Source organism: Nannobrachium achirus (genome assembly GCF_963921795.1).
Source record: "Nannobrachium achirus genome assembly, chromosome: 9".
NCBI lineage: Eukaryota > Metazoa > Chordata > Actinopteri > Myctophiformes > Myctophidae > Nannobrachium > Nannobrachium achirus.
Window position 1 is genome coordinate 56,606,617 of NC_137818.1, and position 26,873 is coordinate 56,633,489.

General features: G+C 40.2%; 1 protein-coding gene across 1 annotated transcript; it reads left to right on the forward strand.

Moving 5' to 3' along the window:
* Positions 1-2,760: 2,760 nt before the first annotated feature.
* On the forward strand, positions 2,761-17,990 carry LOC308291393 (translocating chain-associated membrane protein 1-like 1). The gene is made up of 11 exons (XM_080733398.1): positions 2,761-3,021; positions 5,132-5,192; positions 5,759-5,880; positions 6,653-6,769; positions 7,789-7,847; positions 8,182-8,266; positions 10,254-10,324; positions 11,694-11,798; positions 11,943-12,086; positions 13,007-13,167; positions 14,183-17,990. Exons 1-11 carry the CDS (start codon positions 2,902-2,904, stop codon positions 14,254-14,256), a joined length of 1,119 nt encoding a protein of 372 aa, XP_080589524.1. The 5' UTR covers positions 2,761-2,901; the 3' UTR covers positions 14,257-17,990.
* The last annotated feature ends 8,883 nt before the right edge of the window (positions 17,991-26,873 follow it).

The following is a 26,873-nucleotide window of genomic DNA, read 5'->3' on the forward strand; positions in this document are numbered from 1 at the left end:
GCCCTACCATCCCCTGCCCCTTCTTTGTATATACTTACTGTTTGTATAGACTTACTGTTTTCTTTTTTTTTGTTCTTTCATTTTATTTTATTTACATATCTACTGCATAGTAGGCCTACTGTGTTCTATTCGTGATTCGTCTGTCATTCAATGTTATATGAGATACTTAAATGGTTTCCTGTGGAAATAAACTTAGTCTTTTCTAGGATCTCCTTTTAGTAGACCTTGTACCAGTGAACTGTCCCGTCATGAAACTGTACCCTTTCCTATGCAAACTTCTAATAAAGTCTTCAATCAATCAAAGATACTAGATACTAGATTTCAAGATATGAGCTCCGAAATGATGTGCAGTGTGTGGGTTATGGGATGTGCACTGTGCACACAGTATATGAGGGATGGAAAGTAACTTTAACTGGTGCTTGCATGATAACATGTAGGAGCATCAATGTAAGAAATACCCGTTTCGTTTAATGGTGTATAGAGATACTGTGTAACGATCTGCATGACTTTTGGACATCATCTGTAACAGACCAGACAATGATGCCCCCAATGACGCCACTGCACATCATAGTAGGCCTACTTACTACATGTATGTACTGTCAAATAAATACTGTACATAAATAAAAGTAGCCAATGACAACGCGACCGTACCTCCAGACTATGGGATTTACTACCAACTAGGCTCTCTGTTTACGTCATCGCCAATGGGCGGTTCATGAATGGGTCTTGGAGTGGGAGGGGCCTTCGTCAATATACCATAAAACCTGTCATATCACACAGTCGTAAGCATTTGACTTCTGGTCCACAGATTTCAAAATAAAACCAATAGCTAAAGAAAAAAAGAACGTTGCACGTTTTTGGTTGGCAAGGTCATGGAAACAAGTGAATAGCTATTGTTGTAGAAGAAAAAGCAGTGGTTGATCCTGCAAGAATATTAATTTTTATACTATTTATTTTTCACAAAGTGACAGAACATTTATGATCAGTGGTTCGCAAACTGGGGGTCAATGATTAACCTTCTTTCTTTTGAGCGGTGCTTCTGGAACAGGAACTATAGTTCCAAAATCTGTCTTTGTCCGGTCAAAAACCAATGGGAAAACGTGTAAAGAAAATGGCCAGCTTAAGTAAAGTGTGGCTACAATGTCCGGCCTACATCTTGGCACAAACAGCTCAAAGGGGGGGGGGGGGAGACGGAGACGTGTAAAAAAATGTATGACACAAATTTGTTTTACGCCAGGGTCCCATTGGATAAGCATTGCGGACGTGCTGTGATAGGCTAGTGGGACGCTTGATGAAATGCACCCCTCACTTCACACTAGGTGTAAAAAATGTCCCGGCTCTGTCTGGGTTCTGAAGCGCGCTCAAAAGCATTAGACCAAATTAGAGTTCGGAAATGTGCACGTCGGAAGGTCCAACTCACTGAACATTTCGGAGATACAATATGGACATGCCTTAACTCATCTGCGAAGAGAAAAGCCTGGGCACGATAGGAGGCAGACAGTGTTTAGAAAGGTGGGACTTCCGCCGTGTGAATTTCCCCGGAAAGTGTTTTATTTTTTCACAGTGCAGTGCTCCTGCAAACGTATTCCCCGCTGGAAAAAAATCGGTTCGAAACAATATCCAAACAAAAACATGGATTCTGACGAAGTTACACCTATTAAGAGCGAGTTGAGCTACAATCTATATATGTTTGTTTCGCATGGGGATGTACAGACCTGCATCGCATGACGTAACTTCCCTTAAACGCAGCACTTCCGTCAAATTCAAGTTTATGCAACGCACAGCGCAGGTCACGACCCAGGGTGGTGCAAGGCAATGTAAGCTTGTAAATTGGCTATTTTTGCTATTATGTAAGTGTGGACTTAGCATAGAGGGACTTAGCCTTTGACAAGTGTGAAATGGGCTGGCAAGTGGGTGAAGTACAGTACCCATAGTATATAATACCTGCATACGACAGGCTGATGCCAAAGACGCATCCGTTTCGTTTTGTCCATTGATGGAAAACATTGTGTATTCTAAAAAGTCAAAGAACTTCACCAGGTAGTTCTTACATGTTCTCATGTTTTTGGTTGGTTGGTTTGTTTGTTGTTTTTTAACAGGCTTCCGCTTTATGTTTGGATCACAAAGACATTGTAATAAGTAGGCCTATTTTATGACAAGCTTGGTTCTGGAGCTTGTACAAAACCTTATCCTCTACCTCACCTACGTACAGTTTATGTGGTTCCAAATGTGGTTATTTCAGATAGAACGAATTGAAGAATGTGAAGTAAAACTGTTGTCTAATATGAGTACATTCTTATTATCAAGTTATCATATTACACAATCATTATCATTATTCCACACTTGTGCAAACATGTGTGTAATGGCCACTTAATAGTGGGGAGAATGGAAACTTTCTGTTGCAGACATATTCCTGCCGTTACATTATTTATCAAGCTAAAAAGCTTGTAATATTTATAACCCACGATACATTTATTTTATTTTATTTTAGTTCTCACTGACCGGAAACCAAACGCTTACGTTGGTCCAACTTGACGCAGGTTTTCGCTCGTTATTTACGCTCAACTTGACACAGGTCGGTAGAGGGCACTTCGTCATCTGACTCTGATAGCAGAGCAGAGGAGGGGGGAGAGAAGTGGGTGTTGTGTTGTAGATGTAGTTGTGGGCTGTTTTTAAACACACACACACACGAGAAACACTTTTACTGACCCCAGCAGCCGTTCCTATTCGGTCCGGAGCAGGGAGTCAGAGGCAGCAGCAGCATCCATCCATCCAGGACCAGGGGGGGACGTGGTGCGGGCCAAGTAGAACCGATCCAAGCCGAACCGAGCCAGCAGCACTGCGGGGAAAAGGCACCAAGAAGAGAGAGTTTATGTGTGTCTGTCAGTGAGAGAGACCACCATGGGTTTCCGCAAGAAGAACAAGAGCCCCCCGGTGCTGAGCCACGAGTTTGTGATCCAGAATCACGCGGACATGGTGTCGTGTTTGGCCATGATCATCCTCCTGGGTCTGATGTTTGAGGTAAACTAAACTGTGTGTGAGAGAGAACCATGCAGGAGAAACACTGCCAAGCTGGGCAGGAGAGACTAGTCACTAGAGTTTCCTAGGTCTGCGTTAGCTGGAGGTTTAGCGGCAGCTAGCTAGTAGTGGTCGTGGACATGGCCAGCGTCAAGTCCACCTCAATTAAGAACCTCACATCCGCTTCGTGGACTTCAGAGTAAAGGACCTATTCACACAGCACTATAACTATAACATAAAAGTATATCGTTTTAAAAATCGTTCTAAGCCAAGAGGATGGCAGACAGTGTCCACACCAGCTATAAAAATAGATAAAATGGTGAACGATATAGTTATAGTTATCTTTTATAGTTATCGTGCCCAGTGGGAATTCCGCTCAACACATGCACTGGGTCGGACTCGGGACCCATTTGTGAGTTGTGGACAGACCTTTATGGGTCCATGTTTCCTAAATTTTGTTTTTAATTGTGAGCTTGTAGATCTGCTGTTTTCACTAGTTTAGGGTTCAAATGGAAAATACAGTGTAGATCTTAAGAATATGTTGCAAAGATTTTAAATAAAAGCTATGCATTACACTACAACAACTATGTACAGTATGTAAAGCATTGTGACATATTGATCCGAGGGAGAGAATTAAGCTTTTATTCTGATAACAAAATAAACCCATTTCCGGTTGTGGTGTGTCTTAAAGTGGCTTGAGCAGCAGGTTGACAGACAGACACACACACACCTTCTCATACCTTCTCATGTGTCTCCCTTCAGGCCCACTTGTACAGCTGACATCGTGACAGTTTTTCAACCAGTTATTGTGTTATTACAGCGCAATAAGATAAGGCGCATGAATCTGCAGTCTGTTCACTATGTCCTAGTTTATACACATATGCACCAGTCCAGGTCCGAGGACCCAGTCTCAGCTGACAGCTTTAGGCTCTATGTGACTGAACCCCCTCTCATGTGTGCTGCTGCTATAGCTGTACGTATTCTATGTAGGTTCCACTGTAGGCAGCACTTCTACATGAAACTAGATAGTTCTCCCTCTCTATCGCTGTCACCACCATCATGACATTTTACTTGTCTATAAATTGTTTGATTGGTTTATTGGTTTGATTGATTACTTTATTAGCACTTTGCATAGGAAAAGCACAGGACAGTACAGTACAGTACAGTACACTACACAGTATCTCTAAATTCATGTCATCAACATGGATCTGTCCCATTTCCCATATTCCCTCCTGATTGGCTACCATTGCCTTCTAAAGTTTGTGTATGCGACCTAACAGTCGCTTATCTCGCGATTAGGGAGTCTTACTGGTTTACATTGTTGTCCTTTTGTACTCAATTCTTAGACAATGCCATACACATAATTGTGATTAACGATTTAATTGTGTTTTTATTTTTTGCATTGAACATTGGACCATATGAATAAAAATGTACGGACCATTTACGTTTGGCTTTTAGGCTTTTTAAACAAAAGTTGCACTGCACAGGGCAGATATGACAAATAACTTAATGGGGGCTGCCCACCCAAGCCACACTAGAATCAAGAATGACAATCAAGAGCGTTTTATTTGTCACTCAGTCACACATACTGATGTGAAATGTTTGTGTGACATAGACCAGGAGACTCACTGTGCAACATCGTCAATACAAATGAAAGAAGATGGCAGCAATATTTTTTTGCCACAGACATACATTACCAGAAAAACAGAGCTATGTATACATGTACTACTAGTGCTGTTGTACTCAATGAGGGTTGAGGGACCTTGAAGGTGCTTGAAGGTGGAGCAAATGGACCATTACAGGTCTGTAACTCTTGAGTGTTCCATTTGTACACGCTCAGAGTTATGGGGGTCCTTGAAAATAAAACGTTTGAGAACCGCTGTACTGGCATACTGTGCCATAGTGTTATAGTAAATCATACTGTACATATTCTGAAGAAAACCTGGAGACTGACATTCAGTAATTGGTGGTGATCAAAATAAAAACATTATAATTGTTATGTATGCTTTATAAACAAAATCAAATATTCTAGCCATGGACAGATTTGTCCATGTACGGACATAATGATAACCCCTGTCTGAGTCATCTTAATGATGCTTTTCTTTTGTTGCAGGTAACTGCAAAGTTTGCCATCATGTTCATCACAGTCCAGTACAATGTAACACAGGTTCTGGGTGAGTGAGCAAGGTCACATATGGAGCAATAATCATTTCATTGTCTCTGTTCAAATTCAAAAAACAGAAGTAGCTGCTTTTGATACCTTTGTGTCACGCTGTATAGTATGATCAAGTACAGCAGTGGTTTTCAACCAGTGGTCCGGGGACCACCAGTGGTCCTTGAGGGTGTTCCAGGTGGTCCCCAGCTAGAGGAATTGTTATTTTTGATCAACGTTTGTGATCTCTCTTATGGTACCACCTCAATCCTATCCAAAGATAACAACATAATAACAAGTTTTGGGTCTGAGAGTTTAAATCTCATCAAAGGGTGGTCTGTGGCTCAAATGCTGAATAAATAATGGACCTTCTTATGAAAAAGGTTGAAAATAAACCACTGCTGTAGTAGGATCAAGTAGGGTGTTAATTTACGGGGGGGAAAAACACAAAAGGTTAGAATAAAGAGATTGGAGGTTTCTGCCCGACAGTGACAATTACAAATAAAATCTAGTCTTTTGTACATACTCGACTCAATGTTGCCTCCTTGTGAATCACTGTTTATTTATATTTTCTATTTTGTTGTGCAGACGAGAAGACCGAACCGGTAACGAACCTTTACCAATATGGACCTAAAGATCTGGCTACTGTGTTTTTCTACCTGCTCATCGCCGTCATACTCCATGCTTTGATACAAGAATACATTCTCGATGTGAGTATGCAGTGATATTTAACCACATGACATAAGCCATTGTTTTAGATTTTAGTGCCGCACTTTGAGCTTGTACATCTGCTATTTGTGAATGGCAAAATGACATTTTTTAACATAAATCTCCTCTTCTGGGGGCCCCTGTCACAAAACATTTTCAGACGGTGGTCTGCGGCCAAATCTATATATCAATCTGGGGGTTCTTGGTACGAAAAAGTATGAGAACTACTGGTTTAGAAGGCATTTGTAGAATCGGCCTCAGGTCTTAATGGGTTAAAAAGAAATGTTAGTGAAACGGATCTGATTTGCAACTGTACTTGCTATGTCGTCTATTTTTTGCCTTAGTTTTTGTCAATAATTGCAGAACTATTTGGGACAAATCAATATTTCTATAATACTTGTATGCACACTAACAAGCAAATCAAGATAATTGCATTGCTTTCCAAATCTTTTAGACTTTGACGGGTAGAGGAATATAATTGTCAATGACACATGTATTATCAGTCTCAAGCTTTTAAATCAAATTCACTTTACGGTATAAAAATTAAAGCACACAAAAGCATGTAAATGGATAACAGAGGGACATTTGAACATTAATCTCCAATTACGTGTCACTTTTTGACATCTTTCTGAATGCAGAAGTAAACAAAGTCATGGTAGAAGGACAGTCGGGATCATTCACATTATATTTTATGCAAAAAAAAAGAAGAAAATCCCTGACTATGGATTTTAATTTGTTCAAATTTAATTAAACGTCTGATATTTGTAATTTCAGAAAATGAACAGGAGGTTGCACCTGTCCAAAACCAAACACAGCAAGTTCAATGAGTCTGGACAGCTGGCAGCGTTCTACCTGGCCTCCTTCATCTGGGGCTGCAGCATTCTGACAGCGGTAAGATCAGATGTAGGGATGGGACGATAATCGCTGTTATCATTTATCGTGATAAAAAGCACTCACGATATTCATACCGGGGAGATTTAATTTATCGTGAAATCGTCCTCCGTCATGCACTGGGATCAATTCACCTTTTATTTGCCGAGCTGCATATCCGGTACCACTTAAACCCTCTATAATTGATAAAACGGGCCTGCAAATGACATACTTGATACAGTCCTTATTTTTTCACTCTAGCAAATCTCTTTGCCAAAAATAGCCGATCTACAAGCTCACAACGCGTTGTAGATCTGCAATTCTTTGGCAAATGTTCCATCCCAGGATAATGGATGTTGGGGATATTTTGATTATCGCGATAATATTGTAAATCACAAGTTCTTTGGTCACAATAACCGTGATATGAAATCTGTAGTAAGATGTCACCCCAAGGTCATTAGAGTTGAGCATTTTCCATAATGTCGTATTTTGTGTTCAGTTTTTATTGTCACCTTTTGTTTAGTTTAAATTTGTTTTTAAAGTGGGGTTGCTTGTTTCGTTTTTATTGTTTTGAAAAGGTCAAGTTCAGTTTTGTATTGTAATGTGGGGTAGTCCAGGGTAGAGATTCAACATCAGAAAAACATAAAAAAGTTGCAGATCTACAACCTCACAACGCATCACAATGTGACGCTTTGTGAGCTTGTAGATGAACTATTTTGCTATTTTGTCTAAAGACATTTTCAAAATCAGCCTTGATGGATCATCATAGCACAGACAACTTTCTTTTACAATAAATTACAGTATGAGCTTTGGTGGCTCAGTGCAAGTAAGATTTATACAAAGATACAGTATCTGACTTAGTGGCTCCTACAGCAAAGTGAATGGCACACTAGATCTTTATATGAGAATCCTTCATCTACAGTACCAGACATTTGCTTGCCTGGTGAGGAGAAAAGTTAATTTGGTACCACGAACGAGTCACTGTGCTTCACTCTGGCATGCGCTCCAGCTTATGTAGTGTTGTCTTTTTTCTTTGGCAGGAGGAATTTGCGAGTAATCCCACGTTCTTATGGGAAGGTTACCCCCACACGCGCATGGTGTACGTAAGATTGTGTACATTCATTATGAGAGCTCATCCCAATGTAGTTGATCTGACTTAATATTATAAAGGAAATGAAATCAGTTTTACAAGTTAAGCACTTAAGCCGTTTGAGAACTAGAGAAAATAGCCGATCTACTAGCTCACGACTCGTGAGTTAGTAGATCGGCTTGTATGTCTGCTATTTTCACTGTTTACATATGCATAATGTTTCATTTTTGTTTACAATTTTAACTCTCATTCCCAACATACAACAGGATGTATTGTATTGATGACTTTAATTTTGTTACCAATGCAAATTGTCTCTTATCCTTGCCCTCTGTCCCTTGTGTAGCTTTCAGGTTAAGTTCTTCTATATTTGCCAAATTGCCTATTGGCTCCACGCACTTCCTGAGCTGTATTTTCAAAAAGTGAGAAAGGTAAGTCTCGTTTAAAATATATATGTATTTTAAGGTACATTATATTCTATGTTTTGACCAGTGGTTAGTTTTCAGACTCTGTAGTGCTGATGTGAAATGTCACAACTTCCAAACTCAAGTATTTTAGGATGACAGTCATCTTGTGTATGGGTTTCCCACTCCTAGGTCTGACAAAGTTAATCATCTAAAAAAAAAAGAACTTATCCAATCTGGAGTGGTTGGAGGTGGTCTCCCTATTCTTCCACTGAGAAATCCATTCAGACCCTGATGTCGGGTAGGACTGGTTGACAAAGTTATTTGAGAGCAGATTAGGCACACTTGATTGGGCGCTAGTTGCCCCACCATTTATTTATCACAGTGGGGGCACTGTTGCAATTACCTCTCTCGGTCAGAAGAGGGAGACAACAGACATAAAACATTCGGATTGTCACTTACATATGACCATCACTGCACTGTTCTGTTGATATCTTATTATCTGCTGTTGACACCTTTATCCACTTAAGCCCTCTATTCTTGGTGCAATGGACTGGAGCAGCAACTGTACTTGTGCTGTTAGATTCCTGCAGTATTAGTTGGTGACTGACCAGTAGATGTCCTGCCCCACATCAGGGTATAAATCAGTGGTCTTCAATGCTTTTCAGGCCAAGGACCCCTTAGCTGAGAGATAGATGAAGTAAGGACCTCGACACTGATACCATATGAAATTGTGTTGCAGATTAAACTTTTTATAGATTTAATAGATAGCTTCATAGACAGCACTATCGTCAGTGTATGTTGGATTCATGTTAATGTGTATTATTAGACATTTAACCACTTAAACCAGTGGTTCCCAAACATTTTAGTCTGCCTGTGACCCAAAAGAGAGATTAGACGTTTGTGTGTGAAAATAGCAGATCTACAAGCTTGCAACCTGTCGCTTCGTGCCGCGTTGTGAGCTTGTAGATCGCCTATTTTCACCACTCATTTATGGAATTTCTTAGATTTTTCTTTGATTTCTTCATGAAAAATTATTGAAATTGTTTTTTAATTCGCAATTTTTTACCTTTTTTGGGAATGTTTTTTGAAAATGTTTCTTATTAGAAATAATTAATAACAAAATGTAGGAAACAAAAATGAAGGAATCCATAAAAAATTGTCCAACCCACAAATGGGTCCCAACCCAGTGCTTTGTAACCAGTGACTTAAACCATCAATACTAGGAAAACCTGACCTTTCACTCTGTGCTTGTAGCTTGTAGATCTCCTATTTTTGGGCTAAAGTTCTCCTCAGAATAAGGATGCTAGGGTTCAAGTGGTTAATATAACAAAATAATAATGCGCACAAATATTTGTCCGCACCTCTGTTGTAACTCTGAGGACCTCCTAGGGGCCCCAGACTCCCTGTTGAAGACCCCTGGTCTAAAGTGGTCTCAGTGGAAGATTAGGGAGATGATGAGATGAGATTATTAATCCTCAAAGGGAAATTGAGGCGGCATAATGTGATAGATAGTCCATAATCAATCGACATAAAACACACCAGACACACATGGACATAATCATACAAGAACAGGGCCAACACAGAACCAAAAAGGAAAAGGAAGTCCACCTCCAACCACTGCACATGAACTAGATATATTGTCTTAACATACTCTACAATTAATTCATTTAAATACGTTTTAGTTCTGGATAAAAGAAAGCATCAGGAGTGACAGATAAAATGTAAAAACAGCTCTTCCATCTTGCTGCTCCGCAGTGGAAGTATGAGGGTAGGATGATTTGAAGCCTGATAACCTCAACCTTTTTAGACATACTAAAAATCAACACTTAATGGTTTTAGTGTTTAGTCACCAAACACTAAAACCCAGTTAGTTTAATTCATGCTTCTGTGAAAAAGTGACGAGCTAGATGTCGCACAACACATTTTTGCCAAACCATAAATTAAATTAGACTTACTGTAACTCATCCACTAATGTTTTTCTTTCTTTCTGTCTTTTTTTTTTTTTTTGCAGGAGGACATTCCCCGTCAACTCTATTACATTTGCCTTTATGTTGCCCACATCTCTGGTGCCTACGTCTTAAAGTGAGTCAAATCATGTCTTTGCATCTCTTCAAGTGCTGGAATAGAAAAGGGGTTTGTTTGTTTGTGACCAAACTGTGTGATAGATGCTAATCGTTGCCCAGCTCTGTATTCTGAAGGGCATTGACGTCATTCATAGTGGTTCAAACCACATCAATTTATATTCATGATGGTTTGTTTTAACACACTTTGGTGGCAGTTTGGTGAACAAAACAGCGGGATGTTTATGCAACCGCCGGAAATGTATGAACAAATAATCTGTTTACCGTACTTATTTGTGTGAATTGTGCTTATGCAATATATTCCTTCCAGAATTGTTACTCTGGGCTATAAGGATGATTTCAAAATACTTCCCGAATTAATGGCTTTCATTGTGTTACAAATACAAAAAAAAGTTATCCAAGCGATATATTGGATTGGAGCAATGGATTGTAAAACGTTCTGTGACAACCTTGGTGACATTCCTAATATTGTCCTGATATGATCCCATTAAAGCAAAGGTCAAGCAACCTAATGCCTCCTCACATGGAATGAAATGAAAGCCTTCTGAAGCCTAACCCAGTGGTTTGAATTTCTTAAAGATGCAGTGCCATGAGTTCTTACACTTTTTCATTTCTCTAAGGCACTGTTTCCCAAATAGTGGGTTGCGACCCATTTTGGGTCACGAGCCTCAAGACTAGAGTAAAAATCCCATTTTCTTTCAAAAGATGGAAAATATTTTTGAAATATATACGATGTGTGTCCATGAGCAAGGCTCTTAAAGGACAACTTTGTTTTTTTTTTACAACAAGGGTTCATATTTTAGATTTTAATTAGAGAAAAGAAAAAGTGAGTGTTAAAATGTTTTCATTTGCTTCGTTCTGTTGTTTTATCGCATTTACTGTGCTAAAATGTGTCTAAATATATATTTTTAGACACAATAAGTCAGCAGTTTCTTTATTGCTATTTACAGTAACACTTCTAGCCCCCATAAAAGGTTACGTTGTATCTTGGGAATGGGCATATTCTGGGTAAAATGACATATTTAGCCACTTGTACGCATGCCCCCAAACACTGAAATAAGAATCTCTAAAACAATAGAAAGAAGTAAATGAAATAATTTTAACACTCATCTTTTATATTCTTTAATTACAATCTAAAATATGAACCCTTGTTGTAAAAAACTAAAGTTGTCCTTTAACGCCTAATTGCTCACGCGCTCCTTGTGGGCAACGAATTAGCTGGGTTGGGCTGAAAATACTGAATTTTTCCTTGCGGGAGGAAACAAGTATCTCTATCTACAATGCAAGTATCACAATGTGATACTTTAGCTTAAAGTAATAAATGTGAGTAGTTTTTCCACCACTGGGTTAATGTTGTGTTGTGTGTTCAGCCTGCACCGACTGGGCCTGGTTCTGCTGGTTCCTCACTACCTGGTGGAGCTGCTCTTCCACGCCTCGCGTCTCTTCTACTTCAGCGACGAGAACAAGCAGAAGGGGTGAGACTAAGAGACAACCACCAACCAGCCATTAATTCATGCTGTCTGCCTCTTTTTGCTTTTGATAGAAATAATTAATCACAGTAATAACCAATTCTTCAATCAAAGTAGTGCCATAATGTGATGATCTTTCTACCTCGCTAGATTCACTCTGTGGGCGTTACTTTTCGTCATCGCCCGTCTCCTCACCCTCACACTCTCTGTTCTGACGTTTGGATTCGGGCTGCCCCGCACGGAGAACCAGGGCTTTTCTCTGGCAGAAGGCAACTTCAACGTGCTCACAGTCAGGTAAGTCCAACTAAAAATTAACACATTGAGTGCCGTTTGATTAAACAATGATTTAATCGCAGAGTGCCATTTTTTTTTATTTATTTTTTTATTGTTTTTATCCTTATTTCTGTGGCTCTGAGTAAAAGTAATCAGAGTTGTAATCAGAGTATATCCGCTTTTTCGTTGCAATCGTATTTTCTCTCACCCAGAACAGAAAAATGACTACTACCTCTCGGATCCAAATATTGTACTTTTACTCCACTGCAATTATTTGAAAAAATAAGTTACTACAGTAGTTACTTTGCAAATATAAATGATTATTTTATAAAACATACATTAATCCACTTTAGACCTATTTTACCGCACCTCCTAGCAAGATACACATGAACACACAAATAAAGATTATCTCATGCACACATTACATCTGAAAGGAACAAATCTGTTCTTTAAACCTCTAAACGTGTTCTTACGTGTTATGATCTTGTAGATACAGGGGGAAAAAAGGTTATGGGGCCGAGTTGGAGACGGCTAGGTTTGATGTCTATGGCATATCTTAGTTACTTGATTGTATTCCTTTGCGCTCCACTTACCACTACTCACCATTAGTGGTCAGACTGTTACAAGTAAAAGTCTGGAATTCAAAATGTACTGGAGTAAAAGTATAAGTATATATAAGTATTGACTTAATCATAAAAAGTACCAAAAGTAAAAGTACAAAATGTTTGAAAATAACCGATCTACAAGCTTACGACGTGTTGTGAGCTTGTAGATCTGATTCTGATTCTGGACACAGAATCGGATCTGTTTTACCTGTAACAGAGTATTTCTATTCTGCAGTATTGATACTTTTACTTGAGTATAAAATGTGAGTAATTGTTCCACCACTGCTGAGATTGTGTTGTGTTGTGTTGTGTTGTGTGGTCTTCTCTGCCTGTTAGGATGAGCTGTCTGGCAGCGATCTGCCTGACCCAGGCCTGGATGATGTGGAAATTCATCAACTTCCAGCTGAAGAAGTGGAGGGAACACAGCCAGAACCAGGCCAACAAGAAGAAGGCGGTCAGCCCAAAGAGCAAGCCCTACAAGAGGGAGCCTGTCCGGGGTGAGTTTGCTAAAACCAAGGGTCATCAATGTGTCTAGGACTAATGTGTCCGTGGCAAGACTAGCAGTGATTCCCAACCATTTTAATTCCAAGGACCCCCAGTTTGACATGAATTAGGCTACGGACTGCCATTTAATGGCATTTCTATCTCTGAGACCACAATTTATATTTTAAAATCAATGTTAATTTAACTCTGAGTGTACAAATGGAACCAAATGGAACCGTCAGTCTATTTGGTTCCATTTGTACACTCTCTGAGTTACATACCCATAAGGGTCCTTTTGGTTCCTCACTATCATTTAGCTGTGGACCCCCTGGAACTACCTCAAGGACCCCTGGGGGTCCCCAGACCCCACTTTGAGAACCAATGATCTAGACATCAAACCAGGCAGTCCCCAAGGGGACTATACTCGGCCCCATAACCTTTTTTCCCCCTGTATACCAAATCTGTTCACTGAATAGAGCAGATCTACAAGATCACAACACATAACAACGCGTCACAGCACATTGTGTAGATCTGCTATTTGCGCCGAATGTTCTCCCCCCATAACAGTAACACTAGGGTCTAAGTGGCTTAAAGCAGGGGTCTTCAACAGGGGGTCCGGGACCCCTAGGGGGTCCTCAGAGTTAATATAGGGGTCCTCCAAATCTTTGTGTGAAAGAAACTTTTTTCTCTGTTTTTATATCAACCATTTCAACCCTAGCGTCCATATTCTGAGAACTTTAGCCAAAAATTGCAGATCTACAAGCTCACAACGCCTCGCGCTGCAAGGCGGTGTGAGCTTGTAAATCAGCTATTTTCGGCAAAGAGCTTTGGTGTAGAGGGGGAAAAGAGCAGAGTACAGAGTGAAAGGTCAAGTTCACTAAGTATTGACGGTTCAAGTGGTTAAATATCTGAAAACACAAATTGACATGAATCCAAAATACACTGATGATTGTGCTGTCAAAAGATGAAACTATATGTAGTCTATTAATGAGATAATGTTTATTTGTGTGTCCCTATGTATCTTGCTAGGAGGTGCGGTCAACGGCGTTGTCAAGTCCGAAGACAAGATCTCACCACGGGCTGGAAAAACCAAAGCTTCATAGAGTCGCGGAGGGAGAATCTGAGTGAGGATTTATCTGTCAATGTGACATTCTAGATTTTCACCATTTTAGAATTCTCTACGTTTCTTTCCCCCCCAAGAGAACCACTGAAGCGCACTAAGAAACCTTAAATGACTGCCCCTTTGGGGGCTCGAGACTCTGTTTTAATAGTTCTCTGCAGCATTACTGTCCTTTAGAAATGATTATAATTCACTTGGCTTCTGCGGTTGAGACTTCGGCAGGGCATGGTTGACTGGTTTTTATGCTTTAACGGGATAGATGTAGTTATTCAAAGTGTCCTTTTGTGTAAAATAATGATCACTCATGTGGTACTTTAAATTGAGTTGCTCCTCTGTGATCTGACATAACTCGATTTCTATTAGCATTACCATGAGATATGTGAGTGAAATATCGTAACTATACAGTGATGACACAATTTTGTATTCAGGGGCGACTTAACGTAACGTGTCGGCGTACAGATTACCTGTACATTCTGTATTTCTGTCTAAATAGGGCCTTATTCAGACAAACTTGTTAAACAGGTTTGTGTCTGACTCTGAACAGACTCGGCCTAACTGCGGGTACGGCTTCACTATGGATCATGTTCGTGACGTCATTGATGACGCCGGCCGGTCTTGCCCAAATATGGGCGGTGGATCTGATATATATATATTTTTGCTGTTGTCGGTAAAATTTGAGGAAGAATACTTTATTATATTTAGGTATTTGGAAAAGCTGTAACAAGTTTTAACTGAATGAGGCCCTTTGTGATCATTTACTGCCATTATTTGACTTACCTCTGCCCTATGAAATCTATTACGTTACAAGATTGAGGGCACTTGTACTCGACTTGTATGTTTGTTTGTTTTTTTTAGTTTGCGTTGAATTACCAGCCTGGCCATCAGCTTCACTCTAATCTTGGTATGATCGACTTTGATCGACTTTAATGATGATCGACTTTAACGTTGATCGACTTTAACGGACAGACCAAGTGGAAGCTGTACTGTAGCCTCCTGAGATGCTAAACATGTTTTGCATACAGATACATCTTTGTTATGATGGCATGATGGGAACTTTGAGCCAGAAAAACGGAATGAGGTTGCATTTCAGTCTTGTGATAATAATTGTTCAATGCATGATGGTACGACAAAGCTTAAAAAAGGTTTTATGGATAATTTTTTTAGCCATGCTTTTGAGTTTGCCCGTCTTTATCTATCTCTCTCACACTCGTTCTCTTACACACACACGCGCGCGCGCGTGCACACACACATACACTCGCACACAAGCGTTCAGTGGCCTTTTTTTCCACAACTGCTGCAAGAGGTTTCAGTTATTTATTGTTGTCATAATACAATAGGTATTATTTGATATGCTTTGGATAGCAACTGTATTTAGACCAGGCTGACATGCAGTACATAGCAACTCTGCTTTCAGTTCATCCTAAACAATACAATCCTCCTCCAAGTGTCCTTATAATGTCAGTGGTCCACGTCACCAGTTCTGCTTTTTTTCTTTTCTTTTGGTTCCATTTTTGCCTTCTCCGTCTTTCGTTGTTCTGGGATATCAGGGGACAAGCTGCTCACCACTTGAACTCAAAGTTTCTTCTTCCCAGTCCGAGATAGAAGTGTTTCCTGGGTGGAGTCTGTACTAGTGTCCTTCCGTTCCGTCCATGTGTGTGTGTGTGTGTGTGTGTGTGTGTGTGTGTGTGTGTGTGTGTGTGTGTGTGTGTGTGTGTGTGCGTGTGTGCGCGTGTGTGCGTGTGTGTGTGTGTGTGTGTGTGTGTGTGTGTTTGCCTGCCTGTGTGCGCATTGCACTAGTTCACAGGTTCCCAAACGCTGGGTCGGGACCCATTTGGGAGTCACAGACCAATTTTTATGGGTCTCAAGAGTATATATAATATAGGGAGAGGATAGCCCCGCCCCCCAGCTATTCATTTCAATGCAACGTTGCTCAGTGGCGTTTTGAAGCACCCGGAAGAAGCAGAATCCAGGTGCATTGTGGGGGGATTGGATTATCTGGGTGATCCAATTTTTGTTACTGTCCTTTTGCTTTAACTCTAGCCCTGGGTTCTGGGGGTTTGGTCACACTTAAAAATCCCATTTTCTACATTACATTTAAAAAATATATATAAATATTTTAAAATATACGTACAGTATATATTCTTTGAATATTAAAAAAATATATATATAACAGAAATTCCATAAATTAAAAATAATAATTAAGAAGTAACTAGTGAAAACAGCAGATCTATGTCAATTCGTTCTGCGTTGCGACTTGCGAGCTTTAAGATCTACTGTTTTCTCTAGTTTTGGTCCCGGGCAAACATCTAATCTATCTTTTGAGTCTCGAACCTGAAAAGTTTGGGAACCACTGCACTTGTTCATTATGTAATGTTTGTTGCCATGATTGAATGATGAATGGCATTATTATACTGTACATTTCATTACGTATATATTTTTGGTTTGTTATTTTGCTGTTGCCTGTGTGCATAGCGTGACATATGACAATCTGTGTACCACTACCAACCCTTGCCCTGTTTGCTGTATGTATGTCATATGTAATTGTATCCTTTTTTACTTTTATTTTGGTTCATCTAATTTCCCAGGATACGTTTGTAACAGTGGGTTGTGCATCGGCAGACATTCTCACGGGCACTGGTTACTAAATGCTTCTGTGTGTTTAGTGTCTGTGTGAGAGAGACTGCAACTTCTTTTTGCCAAATGTGGGGTGAGGTGTGGGGGTCCCCACTTCACCTTTCCAGTGATTCTGACATTGCTAAGGGACATTAGGGTTCTCACATTGAATACATGTTTTACTCAATTGATTGTCATACAGATAATTTCAATTCATTATTTAATTGAACATTGTATATAAACAAACACTTCAGTATGGCTTTTAGGCTTTGTGGACAAAAAATACACAGGGAATATAAATTACTTAAATATACAAAGCCTACTTGATTGACAGACAATGACCGGCACCAATAATCAAAATAAATAATGTATATGGCCAAAACAGGCCATAAATAAGGCCATTTCAAAAATGTTCACAAACATCAAAAATAGCTGAACAAGTGTGCAATACAGATCAGCTATTTTAGCTATTTGAAAATGTATGAATATTTTCGAAGACGTTGTCACAAATTGGGGAACACCATGTTGAAAGTGGTTAAAAGATGGAAATATGACATTGATATTTTTTTTAACAACTTGTTTTGGCCATGCCGTTATAGCGGGAAATGTTTCAAACTTTTCCCAAAGTAGCAAAAATAGCCGATCTACAACAAGCTCAGCTATTTTCGCACAACAATGTCATACGATAAAATAGAGATGAAGTGGTTCATTTTATGTTGTTTGTTTTGTTTGAACCTGTTCCTCATGGCGTTTGTGGCTGTGTCACAGGAGGACAGTAGGAGCAGCATGGGACATCTGAACCAGCCTCTTAACTGAACTGTCTCAGTAAAAGAAAAGATTCTATGACTTAACCCTACACTGTACTAAAAAAACATATAATAATGTGTCAGATTTTTAAGCTATTTTTATAGAGTTGGGAAAACTGTTGAGATTCACTGTTGTTCAGTACACGTGTGAATATTTGTTTTGCACCCATATTGATATGACTTGTTTTATATAAGAATGAAGCTTGCTGGCCTGTTGGTGTGTGCGTGTAAAAAAGAAAATAGAAAAAATCTTTAGCATCATGATTGATTTTAAAGACCTAGAATTATTGAATGCTTTAACCAGTGAAAAATAGCAGATATACAAGCTCACAGCGCGGCACCGAGTGCCGCGCTGCGAGCTTGTAGATCTGCTATTTTTGAAAAATCGTGAAAATTTGAATTTTGACCCGATTCTATAAGTGTCTTTTGAATCCTTCTAAGATTTTTTGAAAAACCTATGTTTCTATATCAGCAATCTGGCTAGCCATCGTCAAAGAAAAGGTCCTTTTCACTTAACTGGAGCTCAGTTAGTCTGTTCTTGAGAGACTACTATGTCAGTGGTTCTCAAACCTTTTCATGTGAAGGACCCCCAAAATGATATTTATTTGGCCACGGACCCCCATCTCAAAATATTTAGTTCCAGGGCCTCCTCAGAAGAAAAATTTGAGTTACAAACGTTCGCTTTGAAAATACATATATTCAAAGATTTGCACACATTTTCACTACTTTTTCCAAAATAGCAGATCTACAAGCTTGCAGTGCGGCACTCGGTGCCGCGCTGTGAGCTTGTATATCTGCTATTTTTCACTGGTTAAATCATTCAATAATTCTAGGCCTAAATGGGTTAAATTCATGGCCTTATTAGAGCAACGTAAACTCTGGTTCGAATGACAATGCTCGGCCAACACTACACTGCGAGTGTAATCACGATTACTTGTTCGTAATATATAAAACTGAACACTAGTCATGCACTTGTTTGCTAAAAGTATCAGCAAAAGAGTCTTGTCTTGTGTTTGATTCGTACTCTCGCACACAGGAATGTTTCAGTGGCTTTGATCGCCTGCTCGCCACACTCTGAGCTTTGCAGGTGAAAGAAGCCCAGACAGAGCCCTGAGTAATTGGCTCTTTAGTCTCCCCTTGTCTAGGCGTCACCGTCATCCCAAACACGAGCCACAGTGCAAAGTACCGCTAACGGGTCAGTTGGACACTGGGGACATCTGGGCACCTTTGCTGTAAAATTGTCTGTTTTGTCTAAAATGTTAAAACATATATATATATATATATATATATATATATATTGTTTGTGTGTGTGTGTGTGTGTGTGTGTGTGTGTGTGTGTGTGTGTGTGTGTGTGTGTGTGTGTGTGTGTGTGTGTGTGTGTGTGTGTGTGTGTGTGTGTGTGTGTGTGTGTGTGTGAAATGGTCTTGAGTGAAAGAAAACATACATGATCATTACATGCTTGAACATTCAACAATTAAGGTCTAATATTTCTACAATTGCGACAAAACCTCTATATCCATCATTTTGGGGCATAAGCAAGAAGTTGAAGGATAATATTAAGTTTGATAATGATATACCTTGCATGTTCACATCAAGTATACTTACATTTTTAAAATATTTTATTTTTTAACATTGTGGACAAAACAGACAATTTTACATTGAGATGCCAGTCATGCCACTGCCCAGATAGCAGTGTTTCTCAACTTTTTTCTGCATGGGCACACTTTTCATGTCCCAAGAATCCATGGGCACACCAACATAATACGTGGGTGTAAATCTCATCACTGTCAGGAAGACAAGTTTCAAATGTGTACGTTTCTTCGCAAAGTAAAGCCCTGCTTCATCATACAAGGCTGTCGCACAACAGTATTGAAAACAGCAAATCTACAAGCACACAACGGTGCGAGGCGTTGTGTGCTTGTAGATCGGCTGTTTTCACTAGTTTAAATCATTGTTAAAATGATAAATACAATTCTGGCTTTCAAGCAGTTTCAAGGGGCACACTTGACCCCTTCTCAGGGGCACACCAAAAGGTCCCCAGGCACAGTGGTTGAGAAACACTGCCCTATAGTGCCCACCTGACCCGTATCCTGCATTACCGTCCCCCCTTCCATGCACCCACCCACCCCATCCTCGCTGTGAGATACAGAAACCCTGTACAATCCCACAGGAATGCACTTTCTTTTATATATAATATGCATTACGTCAGAGCAACCCGACACTTGTTACACTGCGTGGTTCCTGCATCGATTTCTCTTGTCCTTCTCAGCTATGACGACGTCACCACCGGATACAGACCTGTGAAGTTTGTTCGATTTTCCATAGTGGAAACGAAATGCAAAGACTGCAATGACTTATGTCAGCTAAAAATGCATCATCTGTAACAGCCTCTAGATGGCGTCAGTCGGAAATCTATTTGGCCAGAGATTGCATATAAAACAATTTAAAAAAAGAGCTACCCAGCAGGTACACAAATACTATTATCGTGTTCTGATATTTCTTTATGCACTGTCCTTGTTCACTTGTTTTTGCTGCTTGTTCATAGGTGTTGCGATCTTTCTTTTTCAAAGATGTTGATGTCTTGAAATGCTCTGGTATATATTTATGCAATTCCTTGTGAGTTAATGTTCTGTTTTTCTTTTTGGCCCTTTTTTTAAATGTCATGATGTTCAAATAAAGCTTTTATTGATTATACAAACTTCTCTGTGGTCGAGTCGATTGATTGATGGTCTCCTGCAGGGCAATGGGATAGAAGAACTCTCACACAACGTTCATAGTTCAAAGTGTTGGTTATTCTACAGCTAGACTGATGATGGGTTCTTGGTTATTCTACTGTATGATCCTAGATTACTGTTGCTATGCATGTATGGCCTTGTGCTGTCCTTGCTTATTTTATATTGCTCTGGATTCAAATCTTCTGCTAAATGCCTAAATTGTAAATGATTGTAAATTGATAATCTACTGTCAGACGATTCCTAAAGCTTTGATGGAAACAAGTGAGGTTCTCAGTAGTGCAGAAGGGAAGTTTAGAAAGCTTTTAATTTCATTCTGGAAATCGATTGATTGATTGATTGAATACTTTATTATCAGTTCGCATAGGAAATGCACAGGACAGTAGAGTTCAGATACAAGGTCTACTAATGGGATTTAAACCCAAGAAAGCACTGTGGCTTGTTTACACTATGGTCCCTAACAGGGGCGTCACACCAAATTCTGGGCCCTGGGGGTACAAGGATTCACTGCGGGCCCCCCATGAATGTTAACTATTGAAAAATAGCAGATATACAAGCTCACAGCGCGGCACCGAGTGCCGCGCTGCGAGCTTGTAGATCTGCTATTTTTGAACAATTGTGAAAATGTGTGCAAGAAGAAACCCATGTTTCCATGTCAGTGATGCTCAAACCTTTTCATGTGAAGGACCCCCAAAATGATATTAATTTGGCCACGAACCCCCCATCTCAAAATATTTAGTTCCAGGGACCCCCCCGGAAGCAAAATTTGAGTTAGAAATGTTCGCTTAAAAAAATACATATTCAAAGATTTGCACACATTTTCACGACTTTTCAAAAAATAGCAGATCTACAAGCTCGCAGCGCGGCACTCGGTGCCGCGCTGTAAGCTTGTATATCTGCTATTTTTCAATAGCTAAAGTTACTAGGGCCCCTCCACCTTGGGCCCTAGTAACTCAGTCCAACTTTCCTACCCCTTGTGACGCCCCTGGTCCCTAATATTCCCCAGGGCTCTATAAAAAATAGCCGATCTACAAGCTCACAACATGCTCACACGCAATCTAAGTTTCTATGTAGGCCTATTAGTCCCAGAAGAACAGTTTCAACCCCATTCAGTCCTGCTCAATGGGAGACAAAAGAGAAATGATGCAGAGGATTGATTGGGGGGAGTCCGCTTGTTTGTTGACATATATTTCCACCAGGGGTCAGTGAAGAGCCTTTTTTTTTTTTTTTTTTGCCTGAGGGACAGAGGCAGTCTGCAGGGGCATAGCTGCATACAGACCCTGCATTAATAAATCACTACTCTCTGAGGCAGGAATGACAGACACTCTGAAACGTTGTCTTATCATCCAGTGAATGACTCTGAAAGGCTGCAGCATGCGGGGTGCAGTCACGTCAGTCAGTCCAGGGACGTGCAGCAGAGAATGTTAGAGAAGCAGGGACTGACATTTCTAAAAGGGCCCTTTTGGTGAAAATATCGGAAATAGCAGACCTCCAAGCTGCGACGCGTTGTGAGCTTGGAGGTCGGCTATCAGGAATACTGGAGATGTGGCGTAACAGTATGGATTTCTACACAGAGAGGGCAATTCTTTCAACATAAGATGCTGCTTTCAAGTTCAAGTTTCATGTTTGGACAAGGCAATTCTCTTGAATGCTGCCTTCAGGCATGGCATGGAAAGAGGGCGTTTGCATTTCTTTCACCATAGTAAAAACTGCATTCATGGTCTGGAGAGGGCACTTTTTACAGATGAATAAAAGGGCAGGGGCTCAAGTCCCCTTTTATGTCTATGTGTGCACGTGCCTGAGTCAGTCCATGGACCGCATGTAAATGAACAGGGTTGGATTCAAGTTGGAATGATTCAGACATCTTGATTGACCCCCCACCACCCACCCCTCAAATGAAAAAAGGGGCAATTCATTTGCAGCTTGTGGAGGGGCCCTAATAACTTTATCTATTGAAAAATAGCAGATATACAGCCGCGCTGCGAGCTTGTAGATCTGCTATTTTTGAAAAGTTGTGAAAATGTGTGAAAATCTTTGAATATGTATTTTTTGTACATTTCTAACTCAAATTTTGCTTCTGGGGGTTCCCTGGAACTAAATATTTTGAGATCGGGGTCCGTGGCCAAATACATATCATCTTGGGGGTCCTTGACATAGGTTTCCTGCACACATTTTCCCGATTTTTCAAAAATAGCAGATCTACAAGCTCGCAGCGCGGCAACGAGTGCCGCTTGTATATCTGCTATTTTTCAATAGTTAACATTCATAGGGGGCCCGGCCGCTGTGAATCCTTGTACCCAGGGCCCAGAATTTGGTGTGACGCCCCTAACTGCAGCCTCGGGGGCATTACTGTGAATTCACTGGACAGAACATGGTCCGATGGACTGATTCATTTCCTTTTGCTTTCTGGGCCACCTCATTCTGGAAGTTGAGAAGAATCTGACAGTGAAATACTGTAAAAATCCAGGCATTTGCCAAGTCCAAGAGCGCACATAATATGAAATGGACCCTTCAGGGTTTCATTTGCGCACTCTCAAGAGTTAAAGGTTATGCTAACATTGGTGTTCTTTGCATTCAAACAAGAGGTTTATTGTTAAAACATTAACGTTATATATTCTGATTAGCTATTGAGTAGGCCTATATGAGTGAGAGAGTCCATTTATGTGCTTCAACTATTATTATTTTCCTGTTTAATCATTCATTTTCAGTTGTTTATCATATAACCATGAGGTCTCTCTCCTGATCGGATCAAATTGGTAGCCCAACCTGAAAATGTATTTATTGTTTACCAAAGAGCTTGAGCGAGGCGGAGACCCCTGTTATTGAATAAGCAATCTATTGCAATGATTATTATCATAATATAGAGCTATTTAACAAGCAAATATTACTTACACCAGTAGTTCTTAAAGTGGCGTCCAGGGGCCCCCAGGGGTCCTTGGGGTTAGAGTGAGTTTGGGGACAGGGTTCTGTGATTTGAGATCTTTTTCAATAAAGTGTACAGAAAGTGTTAAATCCATGTTTTTTGTGGGCACACTCGCCTGTACTGGTTTTCACCATAGCACCACCCACCTGAACTGAAGCCACGCCCACAGCTGTTGTGGATGATTTTAGTGTGTCGCTAAGGGCCGATGCATACTTCACTTTCAGAGATGAATTTATTTCGGTTCGGCTCTAAACTACAGTATGACGTCATTCAGAGGTTCGGGGTGGCGGTTACCGCCATTCTTTCGTCTGTTCAGTGCTGCTCAGATTTTGTGAAATAAATTCCGATCTAAAAGTGGAGTATGCATTGGCCCTAAAGCGATGTATTTCCATTGGGCCTTTTGACTCAAAGTCTTTCAGCTTTCAGGAAGAAACCAAAAATACACAGGGAAGACATATTTGCATATTATAACCACACCCGGGGGTCTGTTAGACTTAGATTAGATTAGAGTAACACATACAAAACAGAAAAAGTACAAAATGAATCTGATAGCACCCCATCTTTAATGTAGCGTCAAAATCAGTTCAATTACTTTAACTATATACATTGGCTATTTGAAAATAGCCTCTATATAGAGATCTACATGCTCACAACGCATTGTGATGCTTGTGAGTTGTGAACGTCTTGAAATCGTTTTGAATACCTTTGAAACATTTTAACAACACACATCCTGTATGGCGATCCCTGCATGGCACAAAATCTTTTAAGATCTATTTTTGAGCTTTTTATGCTTTTTATTGATAGTACAGTAGGTTGACAGGAATTGAGGAGAGAGAGATGGGGAATGACATGCAGCAAAGGTTGCCGGATCGGAACTCGAACCCACGACACGCTGTCAGGCTACACTGTAGTTGCCCGGACCGCTACACCAGCAGTCTGGGCCAAATACACATTCATTTGATATAAAAAAGTTTGACAACCACCGACTTCCACCTCCTTTTAATTTATACGTAAGTTATGTTTATTTATTTGGACAGACATCATGGTTTTAGAACCGTAGGCAAAGAGTTCCAAAGGTTTACCCCCTTTACTGAGAAGGCAGACTGTCCAAATTAATTCCTACGTGGGAACAGTATACAGTCACCATTTGTTGAGGCCATAGTTGCTCTACCAGAGCTCTGATTGCGTAAGCATTTAAAAAACTATTTGATAGTACAAAAAACCACAACATTTTCAAATGAAAAAGGTTGCGTCTTCTTAATATACCACAGTGGTGCCACCATCTCACTGGTTTCTGATCCATGATTTTTAGAGCCTGTTTGTATATTGATGTTATTGGTTTTATTTGTATCACGCACACATACTGTATGTCAGTGGTTCTCAACCTTTTCAGGCCGCGACCCCCAAAATAATCATATTTTAACTGGGGACCCCCCACGGGCCCCACCCTACGAGCACTAAGAATTGAGGCATTATATTTTGTATAACACGGCTCTATTGTGAAAATAGCATTAGCAGATCTACATGCTCACAACTGCTATTTTCAAAATTTTGGCCTCTAATAGACAATTTGGACAATGTTTAATTTGTCATTTTAGAGGTATAAGTCCTTAAATTGTCACTTTATAAATGTGCAGATAAGCTCTATAAACTTAAAGGGACTACACCATGATTTTAAAATGTTCCTATTAGTCTTTTTTTGGTGTCCGACCAGCACCTTCTATCCTCACAAAGTCCTATTTCTGACCATTGTGTCTTTCTCAGTTTATGGGCGGATTTATGTAAGCAGGTCTCAAAACCAGCCAGGCAGAAATGACAGGGGCTCTGTATTCAGGAGTGGTAATTTAGCCTCAAAACGTTTTTGGGACATAAACAACATGATATAAATTATTTTTAAATGCATGGTGTAGATTAGAACCTTTAAACTTTATGTTGGTTTGTTTACTGTTGAGTGAGAAAACAATGTTGCACATTAAGTTAATCATCTGGGGACCCGCCCGACCCATAGGTTGAGAACCACCGCTGAGTGTAACCAAACATGTGTGCACTCTCTGCGTTAAATGGAACCACCAGGACTGTAGTGTGTGTGTAAAGCGTGACACATACATGTGTGCTTGGTGCATGGTGAGGGATGAGGGTGACGTGGGGAAGAGACACCTGCAGCTCACTGTTAATGCGTCCCGTTGTTCCAGAGTAATGGCTGCTCTCCGGCCACTCAGACAGCATGATGGATGCCTGGGAACCAGAGAGGCAGACTAGAGCTGTGCAGGGTCACCGCAAGGACAGGGGTTCACACACATGCACTCCATCACACGCGCACACACGTATGCATGCGCGCACACACATGAACACACACGCATGCATGCACGCACACATGCGCGTGCATATACTTTTGCTTCTACTCCACTATCATCTCAGAGGCAAATATTGTAATTTTTAGTCCACTGCAATTATTTGAAATCTTTAGTTACTAGTTGCTTTGTGGATTTTGATTATTATTATTACAAAACATATATTAATCACTTCATCCCTATATACTTCGGATATTTGAAAGTATAGTAGATCAACGTGTCGCTTTTTGCGACACGTGAGCTTGTAGATTTGTATACATTTTGAAAACGTGTGAAATGAGACATTCTGCATAATGACTACTTTCTACTTTTGGTACTTAAAGTGCATTTTTATACGAATACTTTTGTACTTTTACTCAAGTTCATTTTGAATTCTAGACTTTTACTTGTGTTTTACTTGAGTGTTTCTACATTGTAGTGTTGATACTTTTACGTAAGCACAAAATGTGAGTAGTACTTTTTCCACCATTGGCCCAAACAAACAGTGTATATGCGTGCGTGCGTGCGTGTGTGCGTGAGTGTGCATGTGCGTGTGTGCGTGTGTGTGACTCATAAGAAAAGCTAAACTGGCTAAAAGAACCTGACACCATGGGGCCCAATTGGGGAAGAGAATATCTCCTTCCTGCAGTTTTCCTTTTTTTTCTCTCTCTCTCTCTTTTCTTCATTCCATCCTCCCCCTTCATCCAATGAGGATAAATCTCTCTCTGAATCGTCAGTATTATGTGTAATTTCCATATAAATTAGCTTCATTAAAAAAGGAGTACTTCCTTATTTAACGAACCTCATTTGGAATTCCGTATTTAATAAGACGTGTAATCCCAGACTCGCAGACAAATAGCCAACAATTAGCAGGACTGGAGCGTGTGTGTGTGCCTGTGCGTGTGTGTGCACGTGCGTGTGCGTGCCTCTGCGCGTGTGTGTGTGTGCAGTCGCATAATCCTCTGGAATTACTTTAATTTGGACGTTTCAGTGTTCTCTTCATTCAGCTGTCTGTCATAGGCCAGGAGGTCTGTCCGTCACACTGACAGCCTCATCATTCAGGAAGTGACAGAGCAGTGTGTGTGGAGCGATGAAGGACAGCTAGAAACAACTGGTGAGATTCATTAACAGCAATGTTGAAATGGAAAACCATACGTGAGGAGATGCAGATAGAGACAGATACAGATAGAGACAGA

What these genes read in the sequence shown, in the direction of transcription:
- LOC308291393 (XM_080733398.1), top strand. Translation starts at nt 2,902, where the DNA reads ATGGGTTTCCGCAAGAAGAACAAGAGCCCCCCGGTGCTGAGCCACGAG. An exon ending in TACAAGAATACATTCTCGAT is followed by an intron (nt 5,881 to 6,652) that starts GTGAGTATGCAG and finishes TTGTAATTTCAG; the next exon opens with AAAATGAACAGGAGGTTGCA. An exon ending in ATTTTCAAAAAGTGAGAAAG is followed by an intron (nt 8,267 to 10,253) that starts GTAAGTCTCGTT and finishes TTTTTTTTGCAG; the next exon opens with GAGGACATTCCCCGTCAACT.